This window comes from Paralichthys olivaceus, chromosome 23, assembly GCF_024713975.1.
Source record: "Paralichthys olivaceus isolate ysfri-2021 chromosome 23, ASM2471397v2, whole genome shotgun sequence".
In the NCBI taxonomy this organism is placed as follows: Eukaryota; Metazoa; Chordata; class Actinopteri; order Pleuronectiformes; family Paralichthyidae; genus Paralichthys; species Paralichthys olivaceus.
In genome coordinates this window covers 11935474-11952754 of record NC_091115.1, presented here as the reverse complement: position 1 = coordinate 11952754, position 17281 = coordinate 11935474, and the positions used below count along the sequence as shown (strand labels likewise).

At 37.5% G+C, this 17281-nt stretch overlaps 1 protein-coding gene across 1 annotated transcript in view; it reads left to right on the top strand.

Moving 5' to 3' along the window:
• The window catches only part of LOC109632722 (copine-8), a 76333-nt gene that overhangs the window by 27422 nt on the left and 31630 nt on the right, over positions 1-17281 (top strand). Inside the window, exons 4-6 of the mRNA XM_069519799.1 lie at positions 452-555; positions 3814-3853; positions 7751-7827. Coding sequence (XP_069375900.1) covers positions 452-555; positions 3814-3853; positions 7751-7827 — 221 coding nt within the window. The remainder of the gene's footprint in view (positions 1-451; positions 556-3813; positions 3854-7750; positions 7828-17281) is intronic.

Genomic DNA, 17281 nt, shown 5'->3' with positions numbered 1-17281 from the left:
AGTTATTCATATTTCTGAGTAGCCCATCATCTGCATGCATTATTAACAAGCTGAGTTAAATGGCAAACTGGGACCTACCTGACCCCCATTGACTTGATACTTTGGTGGCTCTGCATTCATTACTCTAAAGCTGTACATAATCATCTGTAACCAGTCTCTCCCCTGATGAGTCTCCTGAGGAAAAACCTGCTGGTGATTAGTAACTCACTTGAATGGGCACAGCTTTTAAATAGTTTTAATGAGTGTGATGTTGAAACCTTAATGTTTGACACACTTCATCCTGGACATTTGTTTCATAAATATGGGTAGCTTTTGGGCTTCGAACAGCAAACATAATTTTATGGTCTTCTATTTAGAAAAGCACAAATACTTATAATATTGAGAAAAAAACTCCTTGCAAGTTCTCAGGATGGTATACTTATCTGACTTTTGTCTTACTTTCTTTGTCTAGTTTGGAAGAACAGAGGTGATTGACAATACGCTAAACCCAGACTTTGTGCGGAAATTCATTTTGGACTACTTCTTTGAAGAGCGACAGAACCTGCGGTTTGACTTGTAAGTAATATCTGTGTGTGTGTGTGTGTGTGTGTGTGTGTGTGTGTGTGTGTGTGTGTGTGTGTGTGTGTGTGTGTGTGTGTGTGTGTGTGTGATTAATATTGGCTGAGATCAGATCTTTTTCTGCCACTAGACATTGTAAAGGTCAAATGACATTTGAGGAGCTGGAGTTTATCTTTCATTTACTCACTGTTAGAGGCCTCTTCCATTGTCCATGCAAAGTCTGTAGAATTCCACATTTCACATGCAAAATAATGAATTATAAAAGCTCATAATTTTTTAATTCTTGAGCTACAAATATATAGCTTTGATCAAAATGAATATTATGCTTATTTCTTTTTTATATGACATAAACCAGTGTTTCTTACTCAACTCTAAACTCTGTGAACTGAGAGAAGGTTAACTAGATTCTACAGAACAAAAGTCACTCAATTAACATTCAACCACTTGGTATTTGGCCTTTTTTGTTAATCAATTACAAGAACAAGAGCTGACTTCGATACAAACATGGAGTGGACATTTGCCAAAACATTAATGGCCTTTTTTCACCAACTGCATTTTATTTATTTCATTATAGTTTTAAAGCTGTTTTCAGACAATGGACATTGACATTGCATTATCTTACATGCTAATAATACGTTTTTTTACATAGTATTTTTACTATGGGATGGCTTAATTTACCTGGGTGCCTCAGCATCCTCTCAATATTCGGTGATATCAGCTTTAAAATGCTATATTGGTATTGGTCCAGTTTACGTTTTACTACAGATTTGTGGCGAATAGATGAATTAATCTAATTACTTCCTTAAACTTAGCAATAAAGTAAAAAGCTGAAACTGCTTTGCATCTGATTTAAAGCTGCTTCATCAGAGCTTCATTTCAATCAGGAGAAAGTAAATTAGAATGAAATGAAATTGATTGTGAACAAGAGGAATAGACTTTAGTGGTGAGATAGTTTATTACGATTTATAGTTGAGCTCAATTCCTGAAGCAATCTCACATATTGGTGAGAACTGCAACACTTATCTTAACAGTATATTAAACTACTGTACTGCATATTCATGTGGTATAAACTCTATGACTACATCTCACACTTGATTTAGGTTCCTTTGCATATAGAGGCATAAGATGGGAGCTATACCAGACATCATAGAGGTAGCAGACTGCCTGTAGGTGACAATATTATCTTTTTCAATTTGCTCTAAGATTACATTTCTCATTGAATTACAGAGGGGATTTCAGTGGCTTTATTTTATTAGATGGAAACTAATTATATTATAATATATTTGAACCAGGGAGCCACACCGACAACCCAATGGGGATCTGTAAGTTGGACTGTGCAGAAGGAGAGAGTGTTTGTGCATACATGGCTGAGTCTCTCAGCTGGTTGCCCTGTCATGGCACAAACATGTTTTTTCATCTAACAAAAGAACAGGGTCACATGGACAGATCGTTCTGAGACCAAAGCAACAGTGATGTGTGGGCCTTGTGTGTGCGTACCTATATGTGAAGCCATGGTGACAATGTTGTGTGTAATTTGTGTGTTTATACCTGTATAACCTCTTTTGTATAGGTGTCAAATTTAATTCTAGTAGATTCTTCAGAACAGTTATGAGATGTGTGTGTGTTTATACTAATTTACAAGTTTCACTCAGGCATCCAAATGTATTTTTTTTAATATGTGCTCTGTGAAAACATACACACACGTATCAATGTGTTTATATCTGCATTCCTCGACTTTAATGTCTCCTCACATGTGGATACGTTTGTGTATGTGTGTGTTTTGTACATGTGTCGTAGCAGTACTCTTCTCGTGTGTAACAGTTTAAGCGAGAGCTAGTGCAGAGGGTAGCACTGTCTGATGATAGCAGATAAAAGACCGTTTCCTCCCTCAGGCCTGTGAAGATGGGATCTGTGTGAAAAAGCAGCACAGGTTCTGAAACATTACAAGTTATGAAACTGCACCACGTGTAATATACCCATCTGTAAGTCTTTATAACCATTAAGAGTTTTTGAATTTCAAAGCAGTTTATTTTACAGTCAAAATCACTCTACAACTTTAAGTAGTTTTGCAAGTCCTGCTATAACTAGTAATTTAGTAGAATGGCTTAACTATCTAGTATGTATTATTGAAACTCAGGGTCCTAAATTACAAGTTCATATGGGAAGTATGAGATTTGTGTGCTTTGAACATTTATAGTTTTATGCTTCCCAAAGCAAAGATAGAAAATAAATATTAGTGCTCGACTTTACTTTTTCGACTGTACTGAAAACAAACATATTTTTTTCACATAAAATGTCAATTTAATGTTAATCTGTTTTCATATCAGCACACATACACAAAAAAATGTCTGTGAATGGCTCATATCGACCGATATATTTGATAAATTGAAATTGAAAAATATTTAGATGAGAATATAAAAACTACACACACAAGACTTCGAAGCCTGGATTGATAGCTTGAGTGTATCAATGTGTTTGCCCATTAAGATGGTAGAAGCGGTTGGAATCTTAAAAAAAAAACTGAGAATAGGTGCTGATATCACGTTCAGTCATGCTTTATATTAATATTAATTTATAATTTAATTTTCTCAGTGTGATTAACACTCATCCACAAACAAACACAGGGGTCCATTATTCTAAATATTCTTGTGAAGTCACTAAATTTGCCCTCTTTTCTTCGCCCCAAAATATCACCCGGCAAAGGGCGATACAGTTTTAGGAGCGGTTGAAATGACCTTAGCTGTGAAATGACCTGAAATTGCTGAGTTAATGGCTTGTCTGATTGTTTTTCATTCCTCAGAGCAGCCTCTACATTGGAGGGGTCTTTTCGGATGATTTTTTTGTCACCCAAGGTATGAGAGGTCTGCTGGTGTTATAATAGAGGAAAGAAGAGTGTGAATGATTTTCAAAATGGCACAACAACCGCAAACGAGCGGAGAAGCATACCCAAAGGAGGGACGCTTATATTTGTATTTGCTCACTAACACAATATTTCTCAGTTGCTGTTTATTTCTATGCAGTCATATGTGTGACTGCCAATTAGTCTGTTTAGTGTCAGTTTAATGGAGGAGGCCTGTGAGCCTGTGATGTTGGGAAGTGAACCACCAGGAGCCTCTGGTGAGATCGTCGCTAACAAGCTGCTGGGCCCCATTACTGTCTGTATCCCTGTTGTGTTGCCAGCTGAGCTCCCGTCAACCTCCATCGCTTCCTAATGCACTCACTCACTCACTCCCTCGCTCTCTTTTTTTTCTGTAGGTATGATGTTGACTCCAAGAGCGCCAACCTGTCAAAACACGTGAGTACCAAAACTTGTTGCGATTGTGTTTTTGTGCATACATGGAGGCATGCATGTTCACATTTTTCTGTTTCTGTTTATTTTATTGTGTAAGAATGATTTCTGTTCTTATCATTACCTCCCATTAGCCTCATTTCAGTCACAGAATAGTAATCTAGCCATTACACTGAGTGTGTTAATCATGCACTGTAATAGCACATCCCTGGAACTGCCTGTAATTCATTTAGAAATTAAACAAACACAGATTTCATTGGTCCACCCAGCTTTTGCCATTGATAGCAGTGATTAGCATAACCGTAATTAGAACAAACAGTGTGACAACTTAAAAATAATAGCTGCCCTGTCTACTGCATCATGGTAATTGTAGTTCAAATGGGAAGATGCTGCTTGTACTCTTGTAATGTTCATCTTATTTTTAATCTCGGGAACAAGAGATATTACAGTCATCATTTTGATTTTAATTGTGAAACTAACAGGTCAAAGATGTCAGCTGTAGGCAGTCCTTATGTGGCTCTGCACAGGATGGATGTTGCAGGTCTCAACGGGGTCTAACGCTCAGTACTTTACACGTTACATCTCAATTTGTGCTGAACATATTCTTGGTAAAACTAGTTGACACCTGTAGTTCTTATGCTTTGGCCTTTGTGTTTATTAAACAAATTGCGATACAACATTTTAATTAATGAACTTTACTGATGCTTGTTAAAATATTGTCTCCCTCTGACACAGCCGAGCTAGCTTTTCACCAGTTTCTAGTCTTTAAGCTCAGCTAAATATGCTAACTGCTGGAGGTAGCTTTGCACTTGCAGGGAGATGAGTTGTTTGCGTCTTCTCTTACTCTTTGCAATACATTGAACAAGCATTATTTCTCAAATTGTCTTACATTTCCTTCAATAGGTGACACTGTATAATAGGAAAAATGACTCTTAGCTTTTACAACTTTGATATGTTCAGTTTGCTGCACTGTGTGTGTGTGTTTGACTGTAATCTTTTGTGCACACACGTTTTCATGAATTCAGCTTTAAATGATATCTGAAACATGTTTGAGCAGATGTTTGTTGTGTTCACTTCAAATGGGTTTCCTGGCTTATCATTGTCCAATTTGTGGAGGTGGTTATTAAATAGCTTCACAGGTCAATCAATATATATGCCCACAGCCCTACTAAATGTTCTTTAAAGTATATATTTCACTCTTTTTATTAAATGTTTATAATATTCATCCTAAATTAACAATGAGCTGCTGTTCATTCACCCCCCAGAAGTTTTTCATTCAGTGATTAAATTAATGATTATTGTAGCTAAAATGAAAGTTAAACAATTCTTTTTCTTTTGATGGGTATCTGGTTTGACCATGGACTGTAATAAAGGATGGAATATACGACTGCTCCCCAAAAGTTTTTGTCCTGCATATTCTCTAAATGTCATTTGATGTCTGGATGCTTTCTATTCCTCTTGCGCATCCCTTATCTGTTTTTCCTGTCTCATCCTCTCACTCTGGCATTCTGTCATCTTTTTTCTGTCATACCCTTTTTATTTCACATTCTTTCAATCTCCTTATTCCCCATTTCTCTATATCACCCTCCCTCCGTCTTCCCTTCCCCCTTGCCTCACTCCCCTGAAATCAATAATCTCATACAAGAAGAGACAGGCTTGTTGGCTCCGAGGCAGCGTACTATCTAATCCGCCTTCATGTAGGTCTCAGGAGGGAAAGCCGGAGACCCAATCCATTAGATGGTGTTTTAGCTTGGGAGCTGTAGGCTGCAGACACACCTGAGAACCGGGTGAGAACGAGTGTGGAATATTGAGGGAAAGGTGGGAGTGAGGTAAAACAGAGGTAAAATAAAATGCTCAGAAATGCATCAAAAATCACAGGAAATGTAATTTGAAATGGGTTGCCAATTTATATCGAGGTATTTTTTGAAATGCGTATCTGGTTACATGACTTTCTGCTTATTCTGAGCTTCCAAATGTGGCAACATGAAACCATCACCTGTAAAACCTCTGGATAAAACTTCTGGGTAAATCTGATTCTTAAGCTTCCATAAAGGGTTTGTAGGTTGTAACTGAATAGTATGTTTAAAGGGCTGTATATCCTGCACAATTCCTTCTGATGGAAACCTACTTAAATTTAACACATTAAAAGTTCTTTATGGATATGTAATGCAAGCAAATATTTACATATGGCACCTTTAATGTTGTATCAATTATTTTATTTTACATTGAATGTGCTAATACAGCACATGAAGAACCAAAAAAGTATAAATATCCATATTCTTCTAGACTTGTTTGTTAAATCCATATTTGCCCAAATTGTAATAATGGAAAAAAACAAGAAACAAGTATGTAAACCCACAACTTTCTGTTTGAAATCAAACAATCAAAATTACATCATGCAGCATAGCTCAAGTTTCAGGCATTACTCTACCACCCCAACAAAATGCATTCTCAGTCAGCTTATGGTGCATACCTCTCAAGTTAGCTCGTCCAACCTGTCCAACCTGGTGTCTCTATGTGAAAGACCATAAGCTGACATTGATAGAAAATGGAAACAGCCAAATACTGTAGGTGTGTGGCTAGCATTTCTTGGAAATTAGATTCTTCCAATATTATAGTTGATCTGATTCTGCATAAAATAAGTTATATGATAGCGGGTCCTGTTCTGACTCTTTGAGAAAATATATTAGTATTGACTTCCCACTATAATAAAGTGCTCTTATATTGCTTCAGGTTCTTCTCTGTCCTTCAGAGAATCCGCAAAGGTCATCAGTAGTTCCCAAAGCAAATTCCTGATCCTAAAAATGCCTAATTTGCACTCCTGCCTTTTTTCCGTAAAGCCTTTACGTCACCAAGTAACACTTAACATGTCCATCTATCGTTAGGCACAAATTGGTATGGCAGAATCGACCCAGTTGTTACTTTGCTTTTTAACTTGGAAAATTATGGACTTCTGTATCTTTTTCACAGTAACTCCTTTTCTAGCCCATGCTGTGATATATTTAGCCATTAGCTGCACACAGCCAATGTTCCGATGGACCTCATGCTGGCAACAGCCGCAGTTGCTAGGAGATGTGTGGGTTCGCTGCACAGCCCCTACATCAGAGACGGGGGCTAAATATCATCGCTTTAAAAACCCATTTTTAAGTGTGATTTCAGCAACCATTATGGCCAAAACAAGGCAAAGTAAAGTCATGTGACTGTGTGCACGCATCATTGTTGCGATAGTCGAGCTAGACAGACTGCCAAAAAGCTGGGGCGATGGATGGAGACAGAATAAGAGAAGAGGCTAATCGACAAAGCAAAGAAAATCCATTATGTTAGTGCTGCTTGGAGGTGCTCCAGTCAGACATTAGAGACATTGTCCAATAATGAAATATGTTTCCAACTGTGTGCCCCCTGGTGAAAGAGGGATGGAGATGTGGTGTTTCCATAATAGCTTCCATATATAAGTAATTTTTTTTCATATTTGCCTATTTTTGAAGGCTTGTATTTTTCACTTTGGAATTGATAATCATTCTTTTCTGCTGACAGATGACTTAGTAACTGTTCCCGGGCCAGAGGCACATAGATTTTGTGTACCATCTCTTGTCTCCATCCCTCTGCCTTTCTGTCAGAATCAGCAGTAAAGTTTTATTATGTGACTGCGGTGTAATTTACCAGGAAATTGGCATGGGAGCAGCGTGGGGCAGGTGAGTGGGCTGGTGGGAGTAAGGCTCAATCTACTTGCTGGTGATATCTGTCAATGGGGAATGCAGAGGTGTTTGAAAGGGTTTGGGCCTGCAGGGCTTTCTCTCAGTGGAGATCTGAGATGATTTTGTGGCTCTATGTGTGTGAGCGATTTTGTCAGTTTTGTTTTATTGATTTAATTTTTGCCTCACTTTACCCTCATTGACTCTGTAGGATTTCCTTGGCCAGGCCTACTGTACTCTTGGAGAGGTGGTTGGTTCGTTGGGCAGTCGCTTGGACAAAGCTCTGGGGTGAGTATGTGCACTCATTGCTGCCAATATATCTGCTATCAAACCAATTTTGATTGAAAACAGATAAAGTGACTAGCAGAGCAGTCGGGGATGTGTTTCCCTACAGAAAATAGAAACCAGACATTTCATTTAGGAGTCACTATGTTAGAGCTGAGAGCTGATTTGTGCAAGTTGTTTTACATCAGCATTTTTTTCACAAAGATTGTTCTTTGTATCTGACACAGCTCCATCATTTCCAAAAGCTCTCTGCCACCAGCTGGGAAAAAAAAATCGCTGAGGGAATTATGTTTCCCTTGGGAATGTCCCTTAAGCAGTCAGCGCTATCGGTATTGGTCTTGGTAGCTCTCTGCAGATACAGTTCTGTGATAATGGTTGAAAAGTGCAGTGAAGTGAGAAGCCAGTTTTCATAGTATTGTCTAGATGTGAGAGTGGTGTCAATTTTTTCCAGTGTATATTTTCAAATTATGTCTTTAAAGATATTCACAGAGAAAAATGATTGCAGGTACTTTAAACACGTTTTTTTATTTATTATTCATTTTCATTTAACACTATTTTTAACGTTATTTTATTAAATGTAGCATTTCCTTACTAAGAATATTCAATCCAGTGTGCACTACTTGATTTCTAATTCATGTAAAGTTTGTGTTTATGCTCTGCGAAGTTTAGTCAACGACAACCATCTGTGAGACTGCTACTGTAAACCCAGCTGACTTACAACCAAGGTCCCTTGTTAAGAGGCAGTGTGAAAGTCTGTATATCCACGAGAAAAACGATGACAATCTGTGAGTCACATAAGAAACAGTTGCAGTTCAGTGGATGAAAGTGTGGAGAAGATTCCAGGCAGCATGCTGTGAGATGTTTACATTTGCTCAGTAATGAATACCTGCTGCTTGGTAATTGGAATGACTCAAGCAGTATCAAGGGTGCATCCCTGGCCTCCGTTTCCCGGGGAAACGAAGCCAGGGAACAGTGCATACCCACAGTAGTTGCTAATCAACATGCATAATACATATAAACAGTTTGATATGTGTATCTGTTTATGTGTGTATATCCATATGTTTCCTTGCATGTATGTCCACAAAGGTGTGAGTGTAATTATACTGCTAAATTCCTTTTGATTATTATTGTTTCAGCTGCCAGTGCAGTGGCATTTGCAGAGTTGAAGCGTTGTTATTGGACAGGAAGCTATTTGAAGTTAATGATATCACTGACGCCTGAGAAAAGGCAGTAAATGAGCCTGTTGTCTTCTTTTAACCACCCTTATTGGCGGAGCAGGAGATTGTCTGCGTCCGATGTGTTCACAACAATGTCCGCAACATTTGACTCTGGCATTTGCTTTCTCACATACATGCAGTCCCTTTGCAAAATCTCACAAAAATATCCATACTTTAGCATGTCTCAAAGCAGCTTAAGTGTATCCTTCCACTCTTCATGAAAAAAGGATATAATAGTTTGTTTTTCAATAATCACTTTAATTTGTCACTGATGTGCATGAGAGTGCGTTGTTTGAGAGTCATTGCTTTGCTAAATGACATGTTGGATCATTTGTCACCACACATTAATCTAAAGTTTGGCTATCCACAGTCAATACATTTTTTAAATAAGGTTCATTATTTTAAAAATGATTATAAATGATCATCATATCAGCATTTGAAATATAATTTTCTGACTTGAAACTATAGTAAAGTGAATTCAGTCAAGCCGCATCAAATTTCAAACACTCATAGATCAGTCTGTAAGTATGCCTGATGACGTGACACCCTATTTCACAATGTGAAAGATCCGCCCCTTTGTCCAGATCTGCTCCAAGCGGTGTGTATTAATGTGTGTGTGTGTGTGTGCATGCTTGCACGCATATGTGTTTCTGCTGCCATTCCCCTTTTGTTTCAAAGTAACAAAACCCACCCACTTGTCTGTGCATTTGTGTGTGCACATACTTATCTGTGCACTGCAGACAGCGACAAAGTGCAAAATGATGTTGTATACCCTGAAAGCTCTACTCAAGAAATCCTCCCTCTACTCAACTCTTCATCACACATGCACTCATGCACGCACGTAAATCCCATACAGGTACTATCTTTTTAAATGGTGTGTGCGACACTCCGGGCAGAACCACTACTGCTCCTCTGTGACACTCAGCCTCATTACGAAGAGGTTTTTTTAGGAATGCTCATAAAAGCCATGTTAAATTTTGAACTATACATTTTTACCAACAGCCTGTAGATTGTGGATCTTTCTTTAGTCTGTGATTTGGCCTTCTGTTAAAAAGGAATCAATTTAATCATGAAAGATCTCAAATTTAGGTCAAGAAATCAAATGGATCACAGGGGACAGGACAGGATTTGTGGCTGCTCAGTTTAATATGATATGGGTTATTCCTCAGTCTTGATCAAGACTATTTCTTTTCTTATCTTAGCACCTGCTCTTGTGATTAAGAAAATAAACAGACCCTAGAAGATTGTAATGATGTTAAACAGGAGCTGTAAGTAAAGGAGTATTTTCAGGAATTGTGTACATTCACGCTCCAAATATTTTGTCACATTACTGGAAATATACAAAGCAAAACCATTATGGTCATCTTTGTATTAAATGCCACAGGTGCATATGGATGATTTGCATGTTGTTTTCAAAGTCATCAGTCATTTAGCGCAGAAATAGAAACACTGTCAACAATAATTAAAAAACAATGGTACCGAGGCTACAGCTGTTGCAGTCGTTGTCTTGCTGAGGTTGTGTCTGTATACGTATGTATGTCACGGTGTGTGTTTCTGTGTGTGTGACTTTGTCAGACACACACCTGCAGACTGACACGACAGGGGGAATCTTTAACAATTTGAAAGACTGCTAATTACAGGTAATTGCACTGTTCAATCAAACTCCAGTGGGCATTCAGGTGTCTGCATGCGTGCGTGCGTGCGTGTGTGTGTGTGTGTGTGTGTGTGTGCGTGCGTGCGTGTGTGCGCACACTAAAGAAGAAATGTCCTGTATTTGTTCCTATAGCTCACCAGATATTTGTGTGCCTTTCTTATGTATTATATTTGCCTCTGTCACATGTTCCCAAAGTTTTAATTTGGACTTAACATTATTGCTGTTGTTTTATAACATTCAGTCAAGATAATAAGGATTTGAAACCTTAATTAATTAAAAGTTCAAAAGGAGTTCAGTGTGCTGTAGTTTGTAGCTAATAAATCCCTTGAGGACTCTTTCAGACTTTTAACTTCAAAACTGCATGAAGGTGGGAGCCTGACTCACTGGTTAGTAAAATTAGCATGAGAGCACTGTGGTTCATCAAAAACCACCTGAAATGTTTTGTTATGTTTTTGAATTTGCATTTTATTACTGATAACACCTTTACCTTTAATGCTGCCGCTAGCATTCACTTTTTAAGTCTCTTGAATATTTAAGGCAGTTTGTAACAAGGGGAGGGTTTATTCCTCTCTCTTGCTATCTTTCTGTCTTTGTACTATTTTCCTCCTTTCATGTTCCCTCTCTCCAGACACACACACACAGGCTGACTGATGTGAATGCAAGCCTAATTTTGAAATGGTCAAAACATCTCAATCTGCCTCTGGTGCAAAAAGGATTTGGTGTCAATGCTATATTTTATCATAAATTATGTACTATTTACTTATTGTGTACTGTGTAGGTGTGTGATGTGTCTCAGGGCATGACCAGGAATAGAGAGACTCTTATGGTTTTAGAATGATAATTGATATCTTATTCACATTTCCTTCCTTCATTGGGATTATAATGACAATTATGAATGTACGGTGTGTGTTTGTGTGCGTGTGTGTGTCAGCAGGCATGTTGCTGCCCAGAAGTGGCCCAGACTTAATTACCCGTCTCTTGCTAGACGTTGATTGCAAGTCCATGTCTTGATTAGAGGATTCACAGTTTTTTTCGCGCTCTCTCTCTCCCACACATACAAACACACACGCACACACAGACACACACACATGTGCATGCGGGAAGAGACAGCTTGAGAAATTCCTGAAGCACTTCTCAACTTCAAAGTGCTTTTCTATGTCATGAATGGGCGAAGATGAGAAAAGCTATTTACTTGAAGGGTGAGGATGCATTGCATTTCAGATCCAAGCATTTTCAAAAGCTCCTGTTTTTATTCAAAACACACATTAAAATCATTTAAGAATGCTAAAAAGAAAAATAACAGTAAATAATAATAATAATACAATAATAAATAACAGTCAATGGCCCAATTATGTTTTTCAAAAGTGAAAAACATAATTACATAAGCTCATACAAAATGCAAAACAGAAAACTCACACACACACACTCCTATCAAGTAAAGTCCATAAGAGTCAGACATGGTACACATAAATCAGTTGGTTCAACAGGTATGTCTTGAACTGTGTTTTGAATAATTTCACAGAATCAGGAACCTGTTGGTCAAAACATTCCCCATCTTGTGCTATATCTGGTGCTATAGCCTCAAAAGCTCAAGAATCACATGTCTTGGGTGGCTGGGATATGGCTGGGATAGAGAAATTAATAAGAAAGAGATTTAAGTTAGAGCCCAATCACAAAGTGATTTTTGGGGACAGATACCAGTCCCAACAAAATTTCTGATACCGATATATTGGTCAACATTTATATATATATATATATATTTCCAAAATTGAAATTCATCTGATGTCGTTATAAAATAAAATGTAATTGGGGTTTGATATTTTACAGTTTAACCACAAACTGAATTACAAATAACCATAAAAAAATAAAACCAAATATAGAACTTGAATGACGAAAATAAACAATTTTTTCATCATAAATTGAAAACATACATGCACATCTTTCATGAAATGTCAATTCCATAAAATAAAAGTGTCCATATCGGTTTATATTGACAAACATCAATATTATTATGTCTGTGAGAGGCTCATATCGTGTCAATTATATTATATTGTAAAGGTTGGGCTTTAATTTAAGTTCCTGGACCTGAGAGAGGGATCAGATGAATAAGGGTGGAGTAGAACAGCATGATATGCAAACAACAACATCAAATCAAATCAAACAACATGTTGCCATGTGTTGTAATTTGTCTTCTTCAGGGTGTAAAGACAAGTGTGCATGGTTACCCATAAATAGCATTTTGGAAAGAATTGTTTAGTGACATTTTTTTTCTCATTCATTTTCAGTTGATCTTTGAGCTGATCTTTGTTGTCGTTATCACATATTCTGTATGTATGAATGTATGCATGCATATGTAGGTAAAACTGTGTGATATACATTATTCATCCTGACTGTTGCCACCCACGTATGATTTCAGGGCAGAGATCTCAGCCAGCATCATGACCTCTCTGAAAAGACAGAGAAGATTGAGCAAGCATTTGAGGAAATAATGAGCAGAGGAATCCCATTCGATATCTTGCTGCAGGGACATGGCGGAGTTGTCATAGTGACACAGATTCTGGGCACCTCTGTGTGTGTCTGTAAGTGTAAGTGTGCGCGTCTTTAAAATTTCTCTGTACGTATTGTTGCTGTGAGCTGACATGATTGAGACTAAAACAGTGAGAAACGAGGAGAGAGATGTTCAGAGCGAGTTTTATAAAGTTGTCATTGTGCTTTTAAAAAGTTGCAAGTTGCTCCTTTGGTTGTAATTTGGAGTGTAGACACACAGCCCAACTCAATGATGGAACATGGGAAATTAATCTCCAAGACAATTAGCTGTTTTTATTTTGTTGGCAGTGAGTCTTGTAATCCTCATGGAAGAATCAGTCATTTCAATGTTCCATGTAATTTATTCAACTGCATTTTTACTATTTTCTCCTTGTTTAGAAAACCACTGGATTTGATAAAGAGACTGATTTGGATACCAAATTGTTGAGAAGATCTTTGGTTGGTTGAATAGATGTTGGTTGGTTGATTGCTTGGTTGGTTGGTTGGTTGAATGGCTGTTGGTTGGTGGTTTGGTCAGTTGGTTGGGTGGTTTGGTCAGTTGGTTGGATGGTTTTCTTGTTGGATGGTTGGTTAATTGGTTGGTTGAATGTTTGCTGGTTGGTTGTTCAGCAGGGTTACACAAAGATTACAATGAACATATTTCCACGAAACTTGGGATGGGATGGGACATGGGCCAAAAAGAACCCATTAAAGTTTGGCACAGATCCCGACAAAGGTGTGGATTCAGGACATGTTCTAATCACTTTCTTAAACATTGCAAAGGGCATTTTCAGACATTTTCCCTGTGTGTGCAATTTGCTGTAGCTTGACAGAATCAAATTTGAAGTGTGGCCTTGGCAGAGTTATGCAGTCTATTTTGGTGAGTATTACTTAGCATTTTTACCATTGCAGTTGGTTCGTAAAATTGCTAATTTGAAAAATGTAATGTATTGTTGGATGTTCAGATTGTAACAATTCATAACTTTGAATGCGAACGTCATGATTTATGTTTATAAGCAGAATCTTCAAAGTAACAAAGTTACCAATAATGGAACTTTTTAAGAAAAAGGGCATTTATGTGTAGCTTAAGCTGTAACTGAATTTTTTTTCCTAGTTTATTTGTGTTCAGTTCCATATTTCTCAGTGCCATGGGCATCTTAAACTCTTTGATTACATCACTTTGACTTGTGATATAATTAGATATTTATGTCACTGATTGGGTTTGATTGTGAAGCAGATTTGATAGTTAACTACAAGCAAGATAATTCAAAACTATGCTCTGATTTTCGTTTGGGGATCCTATGGGTGTTTCTGTGGTGCCAAAGAATCTCTGGGTGTCATTAGTGTTACCAGGAGAGGATGTTTATTTAATTCTGTTCATTCACGTCTGTACTTCCGCCTGGATGATTAGATAATTTATGAGAGGATGTTACTAGTGCAGGGCATGCCTGTTTAGATTGTACACACAACATCACACACAGTGCAGCAGAACAGGTTCAGCTCCTTTTTTAAAGGGTTTCTGTGGCATATTAAAGTCTAGAATTTAGAAATCAAAATTTTAGGCCTAGTCTTCCATCTATTATCAACTACTTATCCTTTTAGGGTCACAGCGAGAGCTGGTACACCCTGGACAGGTCGCCAGAATAAAACAGAGCGACAGAGACAAACAACCAATCAAATTGAACCTAACCAATGTTCCTGTGTTTTGACTGTGGGAGGAAGTCTGCGTACCTAGAGAAAACCCTCGAAAATATGGACATGTAATATGCAAACTCAACACAGAAAGAACCGGCATTCTAACCAGTAACCTTCCTGCTGTGAGGTGACATGCTCACCATTACATCACCATACCACCTTCAAAGAGTCTTACTTTTGTTGAAATATTATGTTCTAGGTCTTACATACCTTTAGGTAGGTCTTAACGATGCTAATATTTATTCAACACCTATGTCATGCTTTGAAATTTGAATTTGAGAAATGTTTTGACTGCAAACATTGTTTGTAATGTCTGTGTCTGTGTTTTAGCCCCTTCTCAATTATACAAATATTAGCACACTGTTATAAAACTATAAATAAGACCAACATGTAATTAATAACTGAGTCTTCAAACTCCCTGATAAGAATTCATCTCATATATTCCGCTTTGCTGTGGGAAAGATTATGGACACCTACTTTCTGTGCCTGCAGTTTGTGAGATATGGAGGATTATTTACTACTAGGCTTCTTTACCTTAAATTCAGTTATTGAGAAGTGTAAGAACTTTTGGGAGTCTGATATTCCTTCATTTCTGTCCAACTTCACATAGGTCTTAAATGTCATTTTTTATTGTCTTAAAAAGTCTTGTCGACTTAAACTTGCAGAAACCCTGATTTAAGAGATTAGGGTCTGAGCACTGACACTGCAAGGACCCTATTGGAATTGCTTTGATTATTATTACTATTATTAATAGTGGGGACCTTTGATACATTATATAGAATGCCATTATTGCTGGTGTCAATAATATGTCTTTGCTTAAGCGTATCAGTATGGCCTTATTGATACTTTTGCTCTGCCCCTCTCTAACCATCTACGGTAACGCAAATGCTATCTGCAAAGGGATTTCTGTAATTGCTCCTGAGATCAGTGATATCTTATGGGCATTGTGTTGGTGGGTTAAACAGAGTTTATCCGACTGATTGTATATAACAGTGGTGAGGTTTTATTCTGAAACACTGCACTTATACCCGTGCATAGTACACAAGGAATCAAAGAGACTATTTTTTGCCTGTCAAGTCACCAGAACAAAGTGGTAACAATGGATCTCTGAAGTGGGAGACATACCTTATATCTGTGTTTTAGGCTGGTGAATAAGGTCTGTCTCGCTTTTGACCGTCCCTTCTAGCTCTTTGTCACAGTCTACTCTTAATTAGTCTCAATCAGTCTTCCTCTCCATATCTTTTACTCATCTAATGCATACAAATCAATTGACCCAGTCTGCAACTGCTATGTAGGAATAAAAGGAAGAAATAGTACGAGAGAGAAAAAGGAAGAAAAAGGCTCTCTCTCAGCTCCTCAATGCAAGACATCAATTCAGGGATCTATTTCATTTTGATAAATCTGCCATTTCAAAAGCACTTTTCCCCCCCACTTCCTCATGCTGGAGTAAAAAGGAGACTTGAATTACATTCACACAGAGGTCCTTGACCCCAATTCTGGGCTGTCTTAATGACTGCCTGAGTCGATTTCTGCCAGGTGGTTTCTCGGAGTGGAGCTCATCAGACGACAGGCCTTTTTGTCAGATTGCAAGACCTTTCAAAAGTTAAAGTCAAATTATGTCATCCTGCTCTTCCTCCTACACGAGGGGCAGCTTCTTTAAACTACTTATTCTGGTCTGAGCATTATAATTGGAGGAGGTATATTACTTTTTTCATATGTAGAATATATTGTTCATGTTAGAAAAAATATCACAGCAGGGGGAAACAAACATTTAAAAACTTAAATTAAATTTTTAATGATATTTCTCTGTGCATTTCATTGCTAATATATTTTATGATTCTGTAATTGTACTAAACCTTTCTTTTGTATGCAAAACAAGCACATACAATAATCCAAGCACTAGATTAATACCAGTTTTAAAGTATTTAAAGGTGCTTTAATCTATATCTTTAACTATGGTTTCAATTATTGTGTATAATAAGAAAGCAGTCACTCACAAGCCCTTCTCAGGCATAAACTCTGTGTGTGCTGCTAATGTGTGATTGATGTGTTATAGAGAAGGTGCTGCACATAGATGCACTTTATGAATGTCTGTATGAATCGGTCAATGGTAAAACTGTCAAGCAGAGTGGTGATCAAGACTAGAAAAGTGCTATATAAATAGAGACCATTTAGATAACAGGTTAAATTTACTCAATTTTCACAATAATAAAAATGGCAATAAAGTAGATGAGATTGAATGGGAGTAGTAATAATGAATGCATTTGATTACCAGTAAAAAAAAAAGAAAAGATAGAAGATTACAGACTTTATGCCTGTGTGTTTGCAGCTAAAATGTGTGAGTTGGGCTGGTTAAGGAAAAGAT